Source organism: Polypterus senegalus, chromosome 1 (assembly GCF_016835505.1).
Source record: "Polypterus senegalus isolate Bchr_013 chromosome 1, ASM1683550v1, whole genome shotgun sequence".
Classification (NCBI taxonomy): Eukaryota; Metazoa; Chordata; class Cladistia; order Polypteriformes; family Polypteridae; genus Polypterus; species Polypterus senegalus.
The window spans coordinates 15,477,685-15,499,509 of record NC_053154.1 but is presented as its reverse complement, the minus strand read 5'-3'; the positions used below and the strand labels follow the sequence as shown (position 1 = coordinate 15,499,509).

The 21,825-nt window shown below is 41.4% G+C and overlaps 1 protein-coding gene across 2 annotated transcripts in view; it reads left to right on the top strand.

Annotated features, from left to right (window-relative positions):
• LOC120523144 (1-aminocyclopropane-1-carboxylate synthase-like protein 1) overlaps positions 1-18,782 on the top strand; it is a 166,392-nt gene extending 147,610 nt beyond the window's left edge. For both annotated transcript variants that reach the window (XM_039744162.1, XM_039744153.1), the window contains exons 14-15: positions 9,190-9,343; positions 17,859-18,782. In XM_039744162.1, the coding sequence (XP_039600096.1) occupies positions 9,190-9,343; positions 17,859-17,923 (219 nt within the window). In that variant the 3' untranslated portion in view covers positions 17,924-18,782. The remainder of the gene's footprint in view (positions 1-9,189; positions 9,344-17,858) is intronic.
• The last annotated feature ends 3,043 nt before the right edge of the window (positions 18,783-21,825 follow it).

The window sequence follows — 21,825 nt, the reverse complement described above, 5'->3', positions numbered from 1 at the left end:
AGGCGTTTGTGAAATCGAATTCGCCGAACACGTCCTCAGATGTGGGCTGACAAGTCATTTCTTTTGCATCACGACAATGCACCAGCTCACACATCTCTGATTGTGCACAAATTTTTGGCTTCTACAAAGTTTACTGCCATTCCCCACCCTCCGTACTCCCCTGATTTAGCGCCGTCTGATTTTTATTTTTATTGCCTAAGATGAAGATGAGGCTCAAGGGACGCAGATTTGAGATGGTGGAGGAGATCCAAGTGGTAACAACCGATGTCTTGAACGCACTGACAAAAAATGACTTCCAGAGGTGCTTCGAAAGGTTGAAATCTCGCTGGGATTGGTGTATCAACTTAGCGGGTGACTGTTTTGAAGGAACTGTTCACCATTAATTGTTATTTGGTGTGTATGCTTTTAAATAAATACATTCCGGGAACTTTTGGATCGCACCTCATACATTTTTGATAGTTTTTGATAATACTGGAGCACCTCAGTGAAACTGTCCTGTCTATATTCCTGTTCATCCCTCAACACAACTGACTTCCAGCACAATACCAATGTTTGCTATCCACAGAAATGTTCAGATGACTCCTCTATTTTTAATAATGGAGATAAGTAAAAGAACATGAAAGTTGTGGAGGACTTTGTCTTGTGGTGCAGGGAAAACAAACTGCAATTCAACATCAGCAACACAAAGAGCTGGTGGTGGACGTCCTGTGTGTCAAAGAGCCTCTAATACCAGCCACCATTCAGGGGGAGGACATGGAAGTGGTGTAGAACTACAAGTACCTAGGGGTTCACATGAACAACTAGACTGGACTGGTCTGAAGACACAGTGGTGCTGGACAAGACAATCCTGAGCAGACTGGATTTGCTAAGGAGACTCAGGTGTTTGGATGTGTGAAATGTTCAACCAGGCCACAGTAGACATTGTGGTGTTCTATGCTGCGATCTCCTGGGGAGTGCGAAACAAGCACAATGCCTGAACTAACTTATCAGGAAAGCCTACTCCATCACAGAGCCAACCCTAGACATGCTGGGAGCTGCTTTGGAAAAGTGGATGGTGGCAAAATTGGATGCCATTGTGGAAAATCCCCTTCAAGAGGCGCTCACTTGGAGCACTTTTAGTCACAGGCTCATTCCACAATGGTGTGCTAAGAAGCACCTCTGGGGGTCTTTTTTGCCCACTTTTACCAGACAATTCATCGCTTCCACCTAATGTACTCCGTGAGGGATGGCCCGTGTCCTTACCCAATTGGGACACCATGAAGATGGAAGGACTGTGGGAGAGAGAGTGCACAGGGAATTATCTCCCCCAGAACGCTAGATGGCAGCTTCCCCTGTTTTGTAGCAGTTCCTCAGATTCCCATAGGTCAGCATGGGACATGGAGTTCTTTGACTCAACCCTATAGGGTTTCTTGGTTGTCACCAGGGGGCACTGCAGGGTTTCCATCTTACCTGGAAGTGCTTTTGGACCACATCTACAGAACAGCGGAAGTACTCCTGGGTGGAATATAAAAGGAGCTCGCCTGCCTCACAGGGACAAGCTAGAGTTGGGAGGAAGGTGGACAATGCCTATAAGGAGGAGTGGAGGAGGCAGTGACAGAGAGAAGGAAACACAAAGAGTTGCTGTATTGTGCTGTGCTTATTGCATTTTGTTGTGATTGCGGCAAGAAATGCATGTTGTGAAGCGTTTCCCACAATAAAGACTTTTTGAATTTTTATGCTTGTGTTTGTGCCTACCTGTGTTGGGTGTTGGGGAGCGCCCCCTGGTGTCCACAACTGGTTAAGTGTATTTCTATTTATTTATTAATTGATTGGCTGTATTACTTGTCATGTGAGTCTGTATTCTGGTATTTTCTGGTATATTCTGCTGTATGCATTGGAATCTCCCCTTGGGATTAATAAAGTTTTATCTAATCTATCTAATCTAGTAATCCACCATCTATTAAGCTTTAGTTTCTGTGTCAAGAACAAGGTGCACCCCCTGGTCTGTTGCAAATAAAATCTAACAGTTGCTCTGTACTATGTGAAGAGATTGAAAAGGAGCCAGAAGTGCACTAGAAATGCGAGAAATGGACAACAATAATAAAGGACAGAGGCAGAGAATCAAGAGGAGCGAATTCTCATTCTCAAATGTAACCCAAGGACTAGCAAGCAAAGCAAAGGCGTGTGAGGACTGAAGTCAGAATTTCAGTAACTCATTGAAAATTCATATTGTCTTTTCAAAGCTTGCATATTTGCCAACACCGACGGAACAGTTTAAATACTGGCACATTTACGCAATTTTCTGTTGGCAATCCTAACAACCCGATTGTACTGTAGTATATTGTAAGTGTGGACTTTTGGGGATTCTGTAGTCATAAGGAATTAGGGGTATTGGGGAGCTGTTAGGGAGTAGATAATAATAATAAGGTGTGTAAACGTGTACTCTGAAATGATCTTAGTGAAAGGACCTGTTAAAGTTTATCACTTTGAACCTGTCTTCGCCTTCTTATTGCCTGTAGATATAACATTGGCGACGAGGATGGGACACCTTATAAGAGACAGGTCCAGACTTACAATATACTGCATATTAATATGTAGTATATTGTAAGTCTGGACCTGTCTCTTATAAGATATACACTCACCTAAAGGATTATTAGTAACACCTGTTCAATTTCTCATTAATGTAATTATCTAATCAACCAATCACATGGCAGTTGCTTCAATGCATTTAGGGGTGTGGTCCTGGTCAAGACAATCTCCTGAACTCCAAACTGAATGTCAGAATGGGAAAGAAAGGTGATTTAAGCAATTTTGAGTGTGGCTTGGTTGTTGGTGCCAGACGGGCTGGTCTGAGTATTTCACAATCTGCTCAGTTACTGGGATTTTCACGCACAACCATTTCTAGGGTTTACAAAGAATGGTGTAAAAAGGGAAAAACATCCAGTATGCAGCAGTCCTGTGGCTGAAAATACCTTGTTGATGCTAGAGGTCAGAGGAGAATGGGCCGACTGATTCAAGCTGATAGAAGAGAAACTTTGACTGAAATAACCACTCGTTACAACCGAGGTATACAGCAAAGCATTTGTGAAGCCACAACACACACAACCTTGAGGCGGATAGGCTACAACAGCAGAAGACCCCACCGGGTACCACTCATCTCCACTACAAATAGGAAAAAGAGGCTACAATTTGCACGAGCTCACCAAAATTGGACAGTTGAAGACTGGAAAAATGTTGCCTGGTCTGATGAGTCTCGATTTCTGTTGAGACATTCAAATGGTAGAGTCAGAATTTGGCGTAAACAGAATGAGAACATGGATCCATCATGCCTTGTTACCACTGTGCAGGCTGGTGGTGGTGGTGTAATGGTGTAGGGGATGTTTTCTTGGCACACTTTAGGCCCCTTAGTGCCAATTGGGCATCGTTTAAATGCCACAGGCTACCTGAGCATTGTTTCTGACCATGTCCATCCCTTCATGACCACCATGTACCCATCCTCTGATGGCTACTTCCAGCAGGATAATGCACCATGTCACAAAGCTCGAATCATTTCAAATTGGTTTCTTGAACATGACAATGAGTTCACTGTACTAAAATGGCCCCCACAGTCACCAGATCTCAACCCAATAGAGCATCTTTGGGATGTGGTGGAACGGGAGCTTCGTGCCCTGGATGTGCATCCCACAAATCTCCATCAACTGCAAGATGCTATCCTATCAATATGGGCTAACATTTCTAAAGAATGCTTTCAGCAACTTGTTGAATCAATGCCACGTAGAATTAAGGCAGTTGTGAAGGTGAAAGGGGGTCAAACACCGTATTAGTATGGTGGTCCTAATAATCCTTTAGGTGAGTGTACACACGAGACCGCCAGACATGGAGACGACATGTTGAACAGTTGTTACCCGCTATACCTGATGAAGCAGCCGGTAGCAAAGAAAAATCAGAGGAACCAAGTTCTAGTGAGTTGATACAAAAGTCCAAACTTACAATATACTACACCGAGGGTTTGTCCTGACCACCAAAACCCAAAATGGCAACACGCATACCAAGACAAAGATGGCGTTGTGGCATAACGGCCATTGATAATCATAAATAGGATGCATAACGTTTTAACCCAATGAAGGTAAATTAATAAAGTCCACAACACAAAGACTATGTAAAAAATTTAAACATCTATGAGAACAAAATTATTGAGTGAACTAACAACTACCTCCAAGTTCATGACATGCTCTCTCTCATTTTGTCATCAGACTATTGGAAGAGGGCAGCAGAAAATTAAAAGGCAGGCAGAAAGCACTGGTGATGCCACCCAGCTGAGCACAGCTGGCATAGTTCTGTTTCATAGGACTTTGTGTTTGCACCCCTTATTGCATACATGGGACCTTCTGCTTAGATTCTGTCAGATTTGTCAAATCAGTGATGGCACCTTTCTGGGTGATCAAGTGGATGCCCCCTTTCTCAACGTCGCCAGTGGTTTCAGCAGTGAATCCCGGTGTCTCGGGCTCACCCCTAAGATGCCATCTACCCAGCTGAGGCCCACTTGGAGTTCTTTTCCTTAAGCAAGGGCCACTGACTTCCCTTTTCAGCATCTCTGGAGAGGTCCTTTAATGCTTGCCGGTGAGCCTGTCCCCGTAATCCCAACTCCCGGAGTATCCTTGATGTTGAAGTTGCAGTGGGGCTACATAATAATAAATATTTGTTTTTTTTTTTTTTGTCTGTGCTGAGTGCGTTTTGTTTTCATTGTCCCGTTTGCTGTACTATGTGGGTGTATCAGTAAATGTTGTCCCCGTTAGTGAAAAGGGGAAGAATAATGAAGGGAGACCAAAACCCAAGACGGAAATCATCTGTTGAATCCACCAGTTACATCTGGGACATTCTGTATTTAAACGAGAGGAACGAAAGGCAGAAAAAGGAGGAAGGAGAGGAGAGAGAGAAGAAAAAGAATAAGAGTAAGAGTCATTTATGCATCCACATTTCATCTCATTTCCGTTCATCGTACAGTTCCATTACTTGCTTCTGAAGGATCTGGACCATTATAATGACTGCCAGCACAGAGAAACCCTGAGGTTTGGATACATATCAGCCATTGATGAGGACACTTCCGGTGAAGTCGTTTTTTTGTATTGTTGGGAGGAAGCAAAATATCACATCAACCAATATTCAACTGTTAACGGACTTTATTAGCTTCTGGACTCATTTATCACTTTCATTTCCATTGCTGTTTATCATTCATCTGTGTTTGTGTTTCATGTTTATTTGTTTATTATTTGGGGCAAGAGAGGGTCTTGTAAATATTGTGTTTTTGTTTAATAATTATTCACTGGTACCATTGGGTTAGTGGTGGTTTGCGTGCATATATCTTTCTATATAATACACTACCGTGGCTGTTCATTTGTCTGGCCGGGATTTTAAATCACTTGTAGCTCACAAACCATTTGAACTATTGACCTGAAATTTGGTACACATATACTACATGACGTCTACTGTCTGCTTTCGGGGTGATAATTGCCTTCCAAGGTTATTCCTCTTTTTATTTTATTTTATTGTAGAATCAACTCTCAGCAGCGGGCAGCGTATGAGCTCCGTTCTCATTCCCTACCACCTTTGCCATCACTTCCCCTACCAATATCTTAAATCATTCTTAAGTCTTCAATCTGCCTCAAGTGCCAGCTTAAGTGAAAAATTAAGGAAAACACACTAAGTAATTGCAACACAAACACTGACTTTAGTTTTGCCGTGAAAAGATGCTGATGAAAAAAGAGAAGGACCGGGCCGTTAGGGTGGAGAAAAGAAGAGCTGCTCAGGAAACAGCAAGCGCATCAACCTCTGAGCAAACGAATGGTAAACATACAGAGAAAGAGAAGGAAAACTAGAAATGCTCAAGTCAAGTGTATTCCGTCCAGTGCACCACAACTTGTATATATACACTAGGCTGACCCGCCTTTTAAGGCGACCGACTTTTAAGTTGACCACTTCTTAAGGCAATTCAATATGTAGATCAATTTGATATTTTATACAAACTCATTCATTTGGTTATATTGCATTTGACCGGTATTACTTTAATACTCATAGTTTCTGTTATTTTAGTGATGAAATTTTAACTTTTTTTCTATATTGAGGTCACCCTTTTGAACCCCCCTGATATTTACTACGCGGTGAGGCATTTGTACTCCATCAACATTAATTATTTCCAGAGACATAATTTGGTCTATTTTTCTAGCGCATCGTGCACAAAAGCAAGGGAACGATGGGAGCACCAGAACTCTGCTCACATCATGTAGCTTCGTACCGCAAGCTGCAAGTAGTAAATCTGTGATAAGCGGAATACCGCTACGCTTTCCACTCACGGGACGGAAGGACAATCCCGACCGCTTTTATATAGTAAGAAAGAAGAAGTAGATAACGCACAGTCTGGAGTAGAAAATCATCTTTTACCTGGAAAAATGAAACTACAAATCCCATCGTGCATTGCAAAATGGACGGGTGTGTGAAACTCCGCGCCTGCGTAGCACTCACGGGACGGAAGGACAATCCCGACTGCTTTTATATAGAAGGATTATTGAATATTCGTCTGTCTTCATGTGTATTTATATTTATCATTGTCAATATATCTGTTTTTGGTTTTACATATCTGTCTACTGCTTGCTGGTTATTTCTGTCATGTCGGGAAAATTAAGGCAATCTGTAAGGAGTATGGCTTGTTATTGTCTCGAGGCTAATCCAAGGAAATAGTCTTGGTAATGTACTGGCCAGTCTGGGTAAGGGGTCGGCCGTTACAAGGTGGCAGTAAACCCTCTGCAGCCTACCTTGATTGGTCGTACCTTAGCATTCCAGCCACGTTGTTGCACATCGGTTGCGAGATCGGCATATCTCAGCTTCTTGTGCTCGTAGGCCTCCTCAACTGCATCCTCCCATGGTGTGCAGTAAGCTCAATGATGTCGATGAGCTGGAGTGATTCTGGACCAGAGTACAAGATCAGGTCTGAGGGTGGTAGATGTAACAGTAGCAGGTCATTAGCAGTTTCTGTCTGTCTCAGTAACATCAACTTCCCAAATAATGGAGCTTTATGTGAAGCAACAAGGCCGTCAACTTAATGTATTTGCATTCCAAATTCAACGCATGTGGGATTTGTGAGGAGTCTGAGTAGTGTGAAGAATTTTATCAGTAGTATTACTTATGGTGAAAAGTGAATGAGCATTTAAGAAGGAATGAAGAATGGAAGCACAGAATAAGATTTTTTTCTCATTAATGTTAGGATCCTGGATTCCTGGACTGAGTAGAAGTTTCAGGACAAATCTGTTTCAGGATATTTAGGGTGCAGCATGACATGTTTTCTATTATCTTTCTATTAGCTAGTTTGACTATTAAAACATCGAAATAATCTCATTTGTCCAAAGAACTTTTTTTGGTTTGTTGGAAAGATATTTTCCTCATCTTTGACACCTACAAACCTAATAGCCTAACAATTTCAAAAATAAACTGCTACTCGATGACAGATACAACACTGTGATGTTTTACCTTTAAGTTTCTCATGAATCTCATGAGATTTTGTTTGCTAGCATTTTGTTATTTATACTATTTCTCATTTTTAATTTCACTTCTGGATTTTACTTGCTGGCTTGATTTGCTGAGCATTCAGACTTTGAACGACCTCACAATGATTTCTTCATTTCCAGTTAGTTCTTATTTTTGTTATTATGACCATGTAGAGAAGGGAATGTGAACTCTTTGGTTGTAAATCAAGATAACGAACACTGAGATAGTAGGGGGAGAGAATGGCCCTTATCAAACAGACAAGATGGACAGAGTGGGGTTTGACACCCCTTCAACTAAGAATTATTGGTGGAATTAATTAGAGGCAGGACTAGAGCAGTGAAATTTTATTAGATGATGGCTGAAATGATAAGAACTGTAATAAAAGTAAAAGGTGCCCATTGCTGGAGGTTCATTGTTCCATCTGAGTTGAGTCTGTATGTGCGGCATACAATAAAGTCTGATTCTGCTGTCTGTTCTGAGACTCTGAGTGCTTTCCTTGGGGCTGAGGATGCCCTTGCCATGTCTGCCTGCTTCAACAGGAGCCCCTTCATCTTCCTGATCTGAAGGCAGCATCTTCTGCTCTGAAGATGTACAGACTTTACGCATCAGCCATGGTTTCTGGCTGGCATGTATAATGACGATGTTTTTCGATAGTGACACCCTCAATGGACTTTCCTAGGTATGCAGTCACAGGGTCAGTGTATTCCTCTCAGTTAATATGCTGGTCATATAGTAGGTGGCTGCTTCCCATAACTTACTCCAGTCTGTACACTCCTGCAATGCTGAGTTGGTTCCTTCAGGCCAGACTCTAATGGTTTTTTTTTTTACTGGCCTGGATTGTTTCAGTAGTGACTCGTGTGTTGGGTCCAGCGTGACACCAAAGGCGGTCTGAGACTCCCAAATGGTGGGTAGGGTACAGCCTTGTGAGAATCTTTAATATTTATGTAAAAAAAGATCCAGCAATCCTAAATTGTTCCTAGTGTGTGCTTGGTGTGTCGGGGTGTGTGTGTGTGTGTGTGTGCCCTGCAGTAGGCTGGCACCCTGCCCAGGGTTTGTTTCCTGATTTGCGCCCTGTGTTGGTTGGGATTGGCTCCAGCAGACCCCCATGACCCTGTGTTAGGATATAGCGGGTTGGATAATGGATGGATGGATGGATGTTCTCACCCTTTGTGGCAAAGTTCACACACTGGTAAAACTTTGGTGCTACAGTTTTTAAGTTGGCATGGTTGAAATTGCCAGGAATGATAAAAAAAAAAATCCATTGGGATGGGCCACTTCCTATTTTCTTGATGAGTTTTTTCTTACCTCAGTTGGGAAGAGGATGATGAGACCATGTGGGAGTTATGGAAGGAAAGAAAAAGAGCTTGTGGTTTTGTTACATTGTCTGAAGAAGAGAACATTGGACATTGAATAGAACTCCTATTTGAATCTGCGACAGTGCTGTGTAGTTGTGTCTGGTGTTTGGGTCCTGGCGGCGACCCCCCTACAGGCCACACTGTACAGCTTGACAAAATTGTTTTCACCAAACATCTATTTGTCACAAAATTTTACATTTCTTTTACCCAAAGTAACAGTACAGCTAATTGCCCTTTGAGCTAAGCTGCATAACTCACATTTTTTATCCACCTAAATAATGAATGCTTTGTGTTCTGTTTTTGTTGTACATTCCAGTTTCTCAAAGAAGAAACATTTGAAGAGGAAATTAATTTGTGGCGCCATTTTCTGCATGAAAAGATTTTAATCTGCTGTGGGAAAGCATTTGATTGCTGTGAGCCTGGATGGTTCAGAATCGTCTTTAGTGATAAGCTGCCTCGGCTTCAGTTAGGTGAGTACTGGGAAAATAAGTTGAAAACCTCTATGATCGAAGAAGATTATCTAATCAGTGGAAAATGTACAGTCCTGTTTCATATTTTTATTTATATACACTTAAATATTAAAATGAGGTGAGAAGACTGGTGTCCATTTGCCACACTTTTACCCTTTGTTTCTCATTTGTTGAATTTGTTATGGCATTGTTAGCATTGTATGCAGAAGTTAAAATAAAAGGATGTGGTTCCATCCATCCATCCATCCATCCATCCATCCATCCATCCATCCATCCATCCATCCATCCATCCATCATTTATCTTGCTTGATATCTTGCTGAGTGTTTTTAGAATATTAGAACACTCTAGACGAGATCAGGCCATTCGGCCCACCAAAGCTCGCCAGTCCTCTCCACTTATTTCCTCTAGAATTACATCAAGTCGAGTTTTGATAGTCCCTAATGTCTTACTGTCTACCACACTACTTGTTCACTTATTCCAAGTGTCTATTGTTCTTTGTGTAAAGAAAAACCTCCAAACGTTTGTGCGAAATTTACTCTTCACAAGTTTTCTACTGTGTCTCTTTGTTCTTGATGAACTCATTTTAAAGTCACCGTCTTGATCCACTGGACTAATTCCCTTCACAATTTTAAACACTTCAGTCAGGTCTCCTCTTAATCTTCTTTTGCTTAAACTGTAAAGGCTCAGCTCTTTTAATCTTTCCTCATAACTCATCCTCTGTAGCCCTGAATCAGCCTAGTCGCTCTTCTCTGGACCTTCTCTTGTGCTGTTATGTCCTTTTTGTAGCCTGGAGACCCAAACTGCCCCCAGGACTCCAGATGAGGCCTCACCAGTGTGTTATGAAGTTTAAGCAGAACCTCCTGTGACTTGTACTCCACACATCAAGGCGCTATATAACCTGACATTCTGTTAGCCTTCTTAATGGCTTCTGAACACTGTCTGGAAGTTGATAGCTTAGAGTTCACTATGACTAAATTCTTCTGACGAGGTGTACTCTCGATTTTCAGACCCCTCATTGTGTATTCAGACCTGACATTTTTACTTCCTATGTGTAATAATTTACATTTACTGACATAAAATTTCATCTGCCACAAATCTATCCAACCCATAATAAAATGTTACTGCTCAATGGTTCGACATTGGTAGCTCATGAGACTGGTTCTCAGTTTATATTCCATTTAAGAATTAACTTTGTCACGGATGTTTTTCCTAACATCTCTTAAACAGCTTAAGACAAAAAGGAGACATGAGATACAACTCAGGTATAAGGGGTCAGTATTGAGAATTGGGTTTGAAAAGCTTGCGATATTTAGTGAGATCTCTTTCTAGTTCTGTTTTAACCTCTTTTAAGACTTCATATCTGTTTTAACTTATTATTAGATTGATACCTTTATCCAAGGAGACGTCCAACATTTGAGATTCAATCAGTTCCATGTCTTTTGTCTTTCCAGTTGGAGCGTAAGCAGATGACGTGACTTTCTCGTGGTCACATAGTGGTGTCAGTAGTGGGATTTGAGCTAACAACCTCAGGGTTTGCCCTTCTAAGTCACAGCCACTATGCCTGTTTTTTTTTCCCTGAATGAGTTTGATCAAATTGAAGCACAAATATATAAATTAGATCAACTAATAGTATTATTGAGAAGGAAGGACTACAGTTTTGTAATCGTAGTAAAGTGTTTTATTACCACAAACAGTAACCCATGCAGTTCACCAGATGTTACGTAGCACACAATACAAATATTTTCAAATTATAAAAAAATGTCACCCCCTAAACCAGGGGTCCTCAATCACGGTCCTGGAGAGCCGCAGTGGCTGCAGGTTTTTGCTCCAACCCAGTTGCTTAATAAAAAGCACTTATTGCTAAAGTAACACTTCTGCTTCACTTTAGTGATTTTGAGCCCTTATTGCTTCATTTTGTCTTAAACAGCTATTTTAATTGCTCCTTATTATCAATAACATGCAAATGACAAGAGAGAGCAGCATTTCTCCATTTAGCTTATTTACATTTACACCTGTGTGTATTTATCTGCACTATTGGGTTTAATTAAATACTTGGAAGAAAAATGAAGAGAAAAAAGTGAAGGACTGAGAATTACTCGTCCATTTTAGCCTTCAAATCATTTGCATGATAGAAAGAGAAAGAAAATCTAGGATATGAGAATGACCTGACATAGCAGAGTTAATTTAATTTCATAGCTTGTTAGTGCTTTATTGGCAAGAATTGCTTTCTAATTAAGCAACCAGGTCAGAACAAAAACCTGCAGCCACTGCGGCCCTCCAGGACTGGGATTGAGGACCCCTGCCCTAAACTCATGAAAGAAGGTTCTCTGGTCAGATGAGACTAAAATTGAACTTTTTCGCCATCATGAGAGACAGAAACCCGGGACAGTGGTGGCAGTGTCATGGTGTGGTGACAGGAAAACTGGTCAGGATTGAAGGAAAGATGGATGGCACTAAATACAATGCAAATCTGGAAGAAAACGTGTTTGAGTCGGCCAGAAATATTAGAATGGAATGAGGGTTCATCTGATCAGGCATCTGACCAGGATGTGTCCTGGACGCCTCCCTGGCGAGGTGTTCCGGGCACGTCCAACCGGGAGGAGACCCAGGACATGCTGGAGGAACTATGTCTTCCATCTTCCTGGCCTGGGAACACCTCGGGATTCCACCAGAAGAGCTAGAAGAAGTGGCTGGGGAGAGGGAAGTCTGGGCATCTCTGCTCAAGCTGCTGCCCCTGCGACCCGACCTCGGATAAGCGGAAGAGGATGGGTGGATGGGTGGATGAGGGTTCACCTTCCAGCAGGACAATGAATGACCCTCAACATACTGCTAAAGTGACACTGGAGTGGCTTAAAAAAAGACTGAAATGACTTGGAATGGCTGAGTCAAAGCCCAGACCTCAATCCAAGTGAGAATTGGTGGCAGGATTTGAAGATGGCCGGACACCAACACAACCCACTGAACTTGAAGGAGTTGGAGCAGCTTGGCCTTGATGAATGGCCGATAAACCGACGGGTGGGCTGTGCTAAGCCAATAGAGACATTCGACTAGAGACCTGAAACAAAAGGGGGCTCTACAAAGTATTGACTTTGGGCGGGTGAATACCAAAGTACACTCAGGATTTCTGTTTTGTTTTAATCTTAATTACTTTTTGTGTCACGATGAAAAAATAATTTTCACCTTCAAAATGGTAGGCATGTTGTGTAAATCAAATGGTCCTAAAAAAATCCATTTCGATTAAAGGTTGTAATGCGACAAAACAGGACAAACATCAACGCAACTCCACGCAGGTAGGACCTAGGAAAGCAAACCCGGGTCTCCTAACTGCGAGGTGGCAGCGCTACCCACTGTGCCACCGTGCCACCCAACTCTAAATTTTTTTTTTACATATTTCCATGCTTAGTAAATTAATTATACAATAGAGTTAATTCAATACAAAATTCTCAATATCACAGTCATTTGTCCCAGTCTTCCAGAAAGCCCATATAAGGAGTCAGTAGAAAGTGACTGCATTCCATCGTTCTCCTCTTTAAATATCTACAGATTCCTTCCCACCTCATAAATACTGAAAAAGTGAGATCTCATATTTCAGTCTACCAAAATATTTCCGGTGCCTACTTGAAGGTAAACATTTAAGCAGCCGTGTCCGACTTTTCTGGATTTCCTCCTCTTCCTGTGTAAATACTTCCTAAGAAAGTCATTTTTAGATGAACAGATACGGCCAGATGAGTTTAACCGGCAGACAGTCATAGCTAATAATGGTGGCTGAGAACTCATTTTGCTTGCAAGGCCTTGATGAGAATAACACCCAGGGGACCAGTGGGGTTCGTTTCCATAAGGCGCGATGAAGCGACTTTCAAGCATGCAAGGATTCATTTGCTTGACACTCAAATATCCCACATTACTAAAGGAGCCTTAAAAAAGCATTTGCTGAACACAATCACTTTAGGTTGTGTCTCAATCTTCTTACATTTGAGAAGATGCACATGAAAATTCCAGATAAGGCTAAAGGAAATTTATATTGTAGTATAGAAAGGAAAGCTGAGGATGTACAGGCTCAGCCATTAAAGACCAACCATCATGATCACCCAATAAAGGGACAGACCCACCGAAACATGAAGCATCAGGAACACGTCCGCTGTGCCAGGCAGTCTGCTGGGTGTAATTTTGGTAAAGGGTCAGATACAATTCAATTTTAACAGTTTATATCTACATTTACGTGTATTTTCTTTGCAGAAGCTTTCATTCAAAGTGCCTTACAAAAGAGGTCAACATTTTCTTTGAGCCTGTATGCGCATACTGAAGGAGTGAAGTCCATCTTTAATGCCTTTGATTGCAAAATCGAGTTAGAGACCTCGACATCAGCAGCTTCAGTCAGTTTATCATCTCAGGCCTAAGTAGTGGCACTCATAAAGCACTGAATTTGCACTTCTGTGTTATTGTTTACGATATATGAGCTGCCTTTCAAAAAAAATCTATGGGGGGGCATCAACAGTAACACCTCCCATTATTTTCCTGTGTTATATTGTGTTGTCCCACCAAATCATCCATTTAATATATAGGGTTGTCCAACCTATTCATTAGACATTAGAACATTAGAACACTCTGGACGAGAACAGGCCATTCAGCCCAACAAAGCTCGCCAGTCCTATCCACTTGTTTCCTCCAAGAAAACAACAAGTCGAGTTTCTTACTGTCTACCACACTACTTGGTCACTTATTCAAAGTGCCTATCGTTCTTTGTGTAAAGAAAAACTTCCTCCATCTATTTATTATATAGTGTTGTGCAACCCATCCATCCATCCATCCATCCAGGGCCAGTCGAAGCCCGTTTGGAGCCTTAGGTGGGACTGACAGACATCACCCCTCTTTGTCCATAGTATATAATCTGTATTATTAGACTCAGTGTCTGGAATGCAATCCTTTTCAGTAGCACAAACAGTGTCCCTTTGTGTATTCACCACAGAGTTAAAGGAGCGTGCCCCTTGGTGTACAGACTACGTGCACTTTTATTACCTTCATAAATGGAGACCACTCACTGTCATCAAAGTTCAACAAACGTTTCCACCTTGGAGTCTGGAGTGTGCACCCCTTAACAAATAAATGGCACCCCTCAGATTACACCATCCCAGGTGGCTGCATGTGACACCTAATGAATTGAGTGGCTCTGCATCTATCTATCTATCTATCTATCTATCTATCTATCTATCTATCTATCTATCTATCTATCTATCTATCTATCTATCTATCTATCTATCTATCTATCTATCTATCTATCTATCTATCTATCTATCTATCATATAGTGCCCATGAAATAGCCTTTGAGTCAGTTGTCCAATTACTTTTGAGCCCCTGAAATGAAGGGATTGTGTTAAAAAAATGCTTTAGTTGCCTCACATTTTTATGCAATCTTTTTGTTCAACCCACTGAATTAAAGCTGAAAGTCTGCACTTCAACTGCATCGGAGTTGTTTCAATTAAAATTCATTGTGGTGATGTACAGAACCAAAATGAAAAAAAAGTTATCTCTGTCCAAATATTTATGGACCTAACTCTATCTATCTATCTATCTATCTATCTATCTATCTATCTATCTATCTATCTATCTATCTATCTATTTATCTATCTATCAATCCATACAGTATATATGTTTATAAATTAAAATGCCTATTTATGACTAATATATTTATATATAGTGGTGTGAAAACTATTTGCCCCTTCCTGATTTCTTATTCTTTTGCATGTTTCTCACACAAAATGTTTCTGATAATCAAACACATTTAACCATTAGTCAAATATAACACAAGTAAACACAAAATGCAGTTTTTAAATGATGGTTTTATTATTTAGGGAGAAAAAAAATCCAAACCTACATGGCCCTGTGTGAAAAAGTAATTGCCCCCTTGTTAAAAAAATAACCTAACTGTGGTGTATCACACCTGAGTTCAATTTCGTAGCCACCCCAGGCCTGATTACTGCCACACCTGTTTCAATCAAGAAATCACTTAAATAGGAGCTGCCTGACACAGAGAAGTAGACCAAAAGCACCTCAAAAGCTAGACATCATGCCAAGATCCAAAGAAATTCAGGAACAAAGGAGAACAGAAGTAATTGAGATCTATCAGTCTGGTAAAGGTTATAAAGCCATTTCTAAAGCTTTGGGACTCCAGCGAACCACAGTGAGAGCCATTATCCACAAATGGCAAAACATGGAACAGTGGTGAACCTTCCCAGGAGTGGTCGGCCGACCAAAATTACCCCAAGAGCGCAGAGACGACTCATCCGAGAGGTCACAAAGACACCAGGACAACGCCTAAAGAACTGCAGGCCTCACTTGCCTCAATTAAGGCCAGTGTTCACGACTCCACCATAAGAAAGAGACAGGGCAAAAACACCCTGCATGGCAGATTTCCAAGACTCAAACCACTGTTAAGCAAAAAGAACATTAGGGCTCGTCTCAATTTTGCTAAGAAACATCTTAATGATTGCCAAGACTTCTGGGAAAATACCATGTGGACTGATGAGACAAAAGTTGAACTTTTTGGAAGGCAAATGTCCCGTTACATCTGGCGTAAAAGGAAAACAGCATTTCAGAAAAGAACATCATACCAACAGTAAAATATGGTGGTGGTAGTGTGATGGTCTGGGGTTGTTTTGCTGCTTCAGGACCTGGAAGGCTTGCTGTGATAGATGGAACCATGAATTCTACTGTCTACCAAAAAATCCTGAAGGAGAATGTCTGGCCATCTGTTCGTCAACTCAAGCTGAAGTGATCTTGGGTGCTGCAACAGGACAATGACCCAAAACACACCAGCTAATCCACCTCTGAATGGCTGAAGAAAAACAAAATGAAGACTTTGGAGTGGCCTAGTCAAAGTCCTGACCTGAATCCAATTGAGATGCTATGGCATGACCTTAAAAAGGCGGTTCATGCTAGAAAACCCTCAAATAAAGCTGAATTACAACAATTCTGCAAAGATGAGTGGGCCAAAATTCCTCCAGAGCGCTGTAAAAGACTCACTGCAAGTTATCGCAAATGCTTGATTGCAGTTATTGCTGCTAAGGGTGGCCCAAGCAGTTATTAGGTTCAGGGGCAATTACTTTTCACACAGGGCCATGTAGTTTGGATTTTTTCTCCCTAAATAATAAAAACCATCATTTAAAAACTGCATTTTGTGTTTACTTGTGTTATATTTGACTAATGGTTAAATGTGTTTGATGATCAGAAACATTTTGTGTGACAAACATGCAAAAGAATAAGAAATCAGGAAGGGGCAAATAGTTTTTCACACCACTGTATATATATACTAGCTGTCTTCCACGTCTGTGCCCACGCAGTAGTGACACAATTGACATTGCCACTGTACCTGATCGTGTCCAGCTCTGACGGGAGAGCGTTCCCTACGTGGGGCGAAAAGGACATGGCCGTGATACCCTCTGAATCACACGTAGCTCTGATTTTTCTCTCAAAAACTTCAAACGTTACTCCTTAACAATCTGTAGATGATAATGTCTACTGAACAAACAGGTATCCCTAGCTAAGTGGAGCCAGGGAACGCTCCAACGCCTGGTGAGAGGTAGAGCGACTTGAACCGAGGCTGGCGCGTGAGTGAGGAGGGCCCTGCCCATCTCCCCTTGGCCTGCAGAGGATTTGCACAAATAAATCAGTACCACAAGTGAAACATAATACTTAGCGCAATGAGAGAAAATTGAGGAGAAAATGAGGAGTTGTAAAATCAACCCGAATGTTCAAGCAAATTATAGAAAAAAACCCGATCTAAATCCACTAAGTAGTTCTCTTGTAAAAAGTGGACAGACATACAGAAAGACAGACAGACGTTGGATTTTATATAAAGATATAGATTCACACAGTAATATACACAGTACTATATATACATGTATGAGAGGCCATTCAAGAAAAAAGACTGGTTCATATTGGTTCAGATATATACATTGCTGTATGTACTGTATATGTACAGTATATATGTGCATGTATATATGTATACAACTTAAAATACCAATTTATGTGTCACATATATATAGTATAATATATTTACGTATATATGTATATTCACACACAGTGTATGTATGTATACATATGTATATACTGTACTGTAAGGTGACTGACTCATATTATCATCAGTGATATTTGAGGATGGGGTTGTTAAATGTTAACCATCACAAGGTAGGAGGAAGTCTACGGTGGTTGGAAACCACATTGGTTACGTAAGAGGATGACTGTAAATGAAATTAAGCCCACCAGGGAGTACAAAGCCCCACTCAGCTCCCCCAGATGGCCTTTCTGTGTGATGAGTGTAACATTATTTTACCGTATCTCACTTAAAGAAAGGCTTATTTATTACAAAACAAAGTGTAAAAGTGACCTAGACTTAAAGAGAACTTATTGTAATTTTTCTGATATTTTTATGAATGCGCACAACAGGTAACCATGTCATGAATTCCCATTACTCCGAGAAGGTGTTTAAGGTGGTTGTTTGGTTTTAATCTCCTTTAGGTTTGCAGAGGCTGCAGAAGGCATTACAACAGCTGGAAGAAAATCGTCAATACATTGACCCTTAGAGGCTGAACAGACCGGAGGACATGAAAAGACTTAGCGAAGAAGTCAACTCTGGGAGGCGAGCAGCTTCACACCAAATGACAGAGCTGAAGTAATGTGGTGGACTGAAGCTCCAGATCTGTCAGGGGTTCATCAGGAATGGCCCTGCTAGTGAGCTTTTGATTCTCTACACAAATAAAGCAGTTTCTTCCTAGGAAAACCTGGAGCGGCGTTTATTTTGGTTCTGTTCTTTTCACATTTTGATTTCTGCGTGATGTGAGTTGTTTTGTGACATTCCTGTTGCATTTACAAACATTCTTTTATCATTCACACGACAATGTCACTATATCCCCATATTGGATGGATTTCTTCTGTTGTCATCACCCTTTTGTGACGTTTGCGTTAGCCGTTGTTGTAGTGTTTGTAGCAGGGATGTCTGTTGTGTTTGCACACTGTTACCATGTTTGACATCGTTGTGCTTTCGCTAGTTGAGATGGCGGTGTGGCAATACATGCATTGGTGCATTGGTTTGAAAACTCACATTTTTTCTACTTGGATATTTTTTATTAGTAGTTACTTGTCATAAATTTCATTGTTTAAAATATTTTATGGGTGTTTGGGTATTTAAAAGTATTTTCCTACACACATTTTGGATTTTTCAAAGTAAGGATTCTAACTCAAAAGTTATTTTATTCAATCTTTGCTTATTTCTTGTTCTGTGTAATGTTTAACACCTTTATCTTTGTCATTTTGGTTGTTTATAGACGGTGCTATTCATCTCTGCCATTGTTAGATCAGAACCTGCATGCATTGGAAAGGCGCTATATAAATAAATAACCGTGCTGTTCCTGTTTCAAGTAGAATAAAGCTGGTTTTGCTAAAGTTCTGAGACTCAGCCTCATGTTTTGGAGCGCAAGACAGGGACTCACACCTCACTATATATATATATATATATATATATATATATATATATATATATATATATATATATATATATATATATATATTGTGGAGGACTGCCGGCTTCCCATGCCGGTCCACACCCCCAGGCCGCCAGGAGGAGCTCTCCCGACAGCAGGATCGTGCCCCAAGGTCCAGCAGGGCCTTATGGACTTTGTAGTGTTTATACACAGCCCTGCTGGATACCTTGGGGACCACCAGGAGTCGCTGTGGGGGGGCTTATGGGCCCTGTGAGGCCGTATGACCCGGGAGTACGTCACAGTCACGTGACGGGAAGAAATGTCGTGCTCCCGGGTTGAATAAAAGGACTGGTTGCCCTGACCCGGAAGGAATAAGGAACTATGGATTGATGGGACAGAAACACCTCCGGGTCAGGGGCTATAAAAGGACGGTGCCTCAGTCCAGACACTGAGCTGTGCTGGGTGGGAGAGGAGCAAAGTGTCTGGGCGAGGAGGAGTAGTTTATAGTGTTGTTTGTAGTGACTTAAATATATGAGTAGTGTGGGAGGTGCTTGGTGCACTGAAGAAAACAATAAAAGGTCTTGGACTTTTACGTGGTGTCTGGAGTCATACCTGAGGGTTCAAGGGAGCACTAGCGCCCCCTACTGCCACAATATATATATATATATATATATATAGTGTGGCGAGCAGCTGGGGGCAGTACCCAGCCGGGATGCCCAGAAGGACCGGAGGAAGGCTTACACCTCCTCCAGACCATAAGGGAGCAACCGCCCTGGTGGCTTTAGGGACCACGGAAACAGAGCTTAGAAGCTCAAACCTTTAGGGGCCCTTGGTCACCGCCAGGGTGTGGCCCAATGCCAATGGAGCCCTGGCCCTCAGCACATCTGTCACACCCGGAAGTGCTGGGGGGAAGAAGACCAGGGACACCCGGAGTGCTTCCGGGTGCGCAATCAGTATTTCCACCACACTGGGGAGTGCCGGTGGAAGTTAATCGGGAGGCACCTGGAGCACGTCCGGGTGTGTATAAAAGGGGCCGCCTCCCTCCATTCGTTGGCTGGAGTCGGGAGTGCAAAGGACGAAGTCTTGGTGGAGAGGAGTGGAGGTGTGTGCACCTTGTAAATAGTAATTGTAAATAAACACTTGTGCTCGGATTCAACGGGTTGGAAAGTGGATGGATGGATTGGTGATTTAAGCCATGTCTGCCTGTCTGTGTCCAGGCCATATTCCACAATATATATATATATTCTATATATATATATACAGTAATCCCTCGGTATATCGCGCTTCGACTTTCGCGGCTTCACTCTATCTTTTATATGAAAGCATAACTAAATATATAACGCGGATTTTTCGCTGCTTCGCGGGTTCTGCGGACAATGGGTCTTTTAATTTAAAGTACATGCTTCCTCAGTTGGTTTGCCCAGTTGATTTCATACAAGGGACGCTATTGGCGGATGACTGAGAAGATAACCAATCAGAGCACGCAGTTAAGTCCCTGCGTGCTGAACGCAGTGTTAACCAGGAAGTCTCGTCTCGCTCATTCAGCATCAAAAGAGTTGTGCTCTTTTGTGTTTATCTTGGTGCATAGTCAAGCCCTTCATTATGGCTCCAAAACGATCTGCTACTGCTTCAGGGGCCGTGCCCAAGCGCAAACGGAAGATGTTAACGATTGCAGAAAAGATAAACATTTTGCATTTGTTGAAGGCTACGATTCTTTTAATTAAAAAAGTAGGAAAGGAATATAAGATCTACGGCCGCAGTGTCCTTTTAACCAGGGTGCAAAACAAGTTGTTCGTGGATGTAATAAGGCAGTAGTCTGGATGGAATCTGCTTTAGGGATTTGGATTGAAGAAGAACAACGGCGGTGCTACACAATCGCCTGAAGTGGCTCCTTTAAGGGCTGTGACGCTCTCCTTTGTTGTGCAGTAAAATTAAACTCATTGTTATCGGACAAGTCATCGTGTCATTGTTAGTGAGTAACCATAATTAATTTTCTACTTACAGTACTTAGTACATGTACGTACGTTTAGTGTCACTGTACACACATTTACTGTATACTATTTTTCTTGCATTGTACGTATTTATTGCTGGTGGCCTGTCTATCGTAATGGCTGTAACATATGTGATATCGGAGACACTCAATATCTTTAAAATAATATTTAGGTTTTACTGTATATAAACAGTGTGTTTACATACATAATTTCAATGAATCTTACCTAATATCTAAGAGAATACAAAGGGATTATGCTGTATAACTCTGCGGTGAATATTTATAAACAGTGTGGGAGAGTTTATAAGGGCTTAAAATATATAAAAATAACCATAGAAACATATGGTTTCTACTTCGCAGATTTTCACCTATCGCGGGGGGGTCTGGAACGCAACCCCCGCGATCGAGGAGGGATTACTGTATATATATATATATATATATATATATATATATATATATATATAAAAGAAAATCTAAGACAAGATTAAACTATTGCGAAGAGATTTTTTCAAGTCCCACCCTCCTCTCCACCATATCCGGTTCACGGCCCACGCCGCCGGTCCTCTCACCTGTCATTCGTGTAAATGTTTTTGTCAGACACAGTTCCCGCACTCTCAGCTCATATAAATGTTATCATTTTCCTTACTTTAAGTTCCAAATAAAAGAAGACTTATTATGTCCAAATCTTATTGAAGAATTTCACCCTGAAGGGTTATCAACAAAAGAAATGAGTACACGGGCAATCCTAGCACCGAGAAACGATGAATTAATGCGAAAATTGTTGATCGGTTACACGGAAAAATTGGTTAAATGCGTATCAATAGACTCTGCTGAAACAGTTGGTGGTGATGGTGCAGAAGATGAAAACATCAACTTACAATATCATGAAGAATATCTACAACCGTTAACACTGTTTGGCCTTCTACTGGCTGAATTACTGTAGAAAGAAGGATGTATTGTAATGTTATTACGTAATTTATGTCTGAGTGATGGGCTGTGCAGTAGGACAAGATTA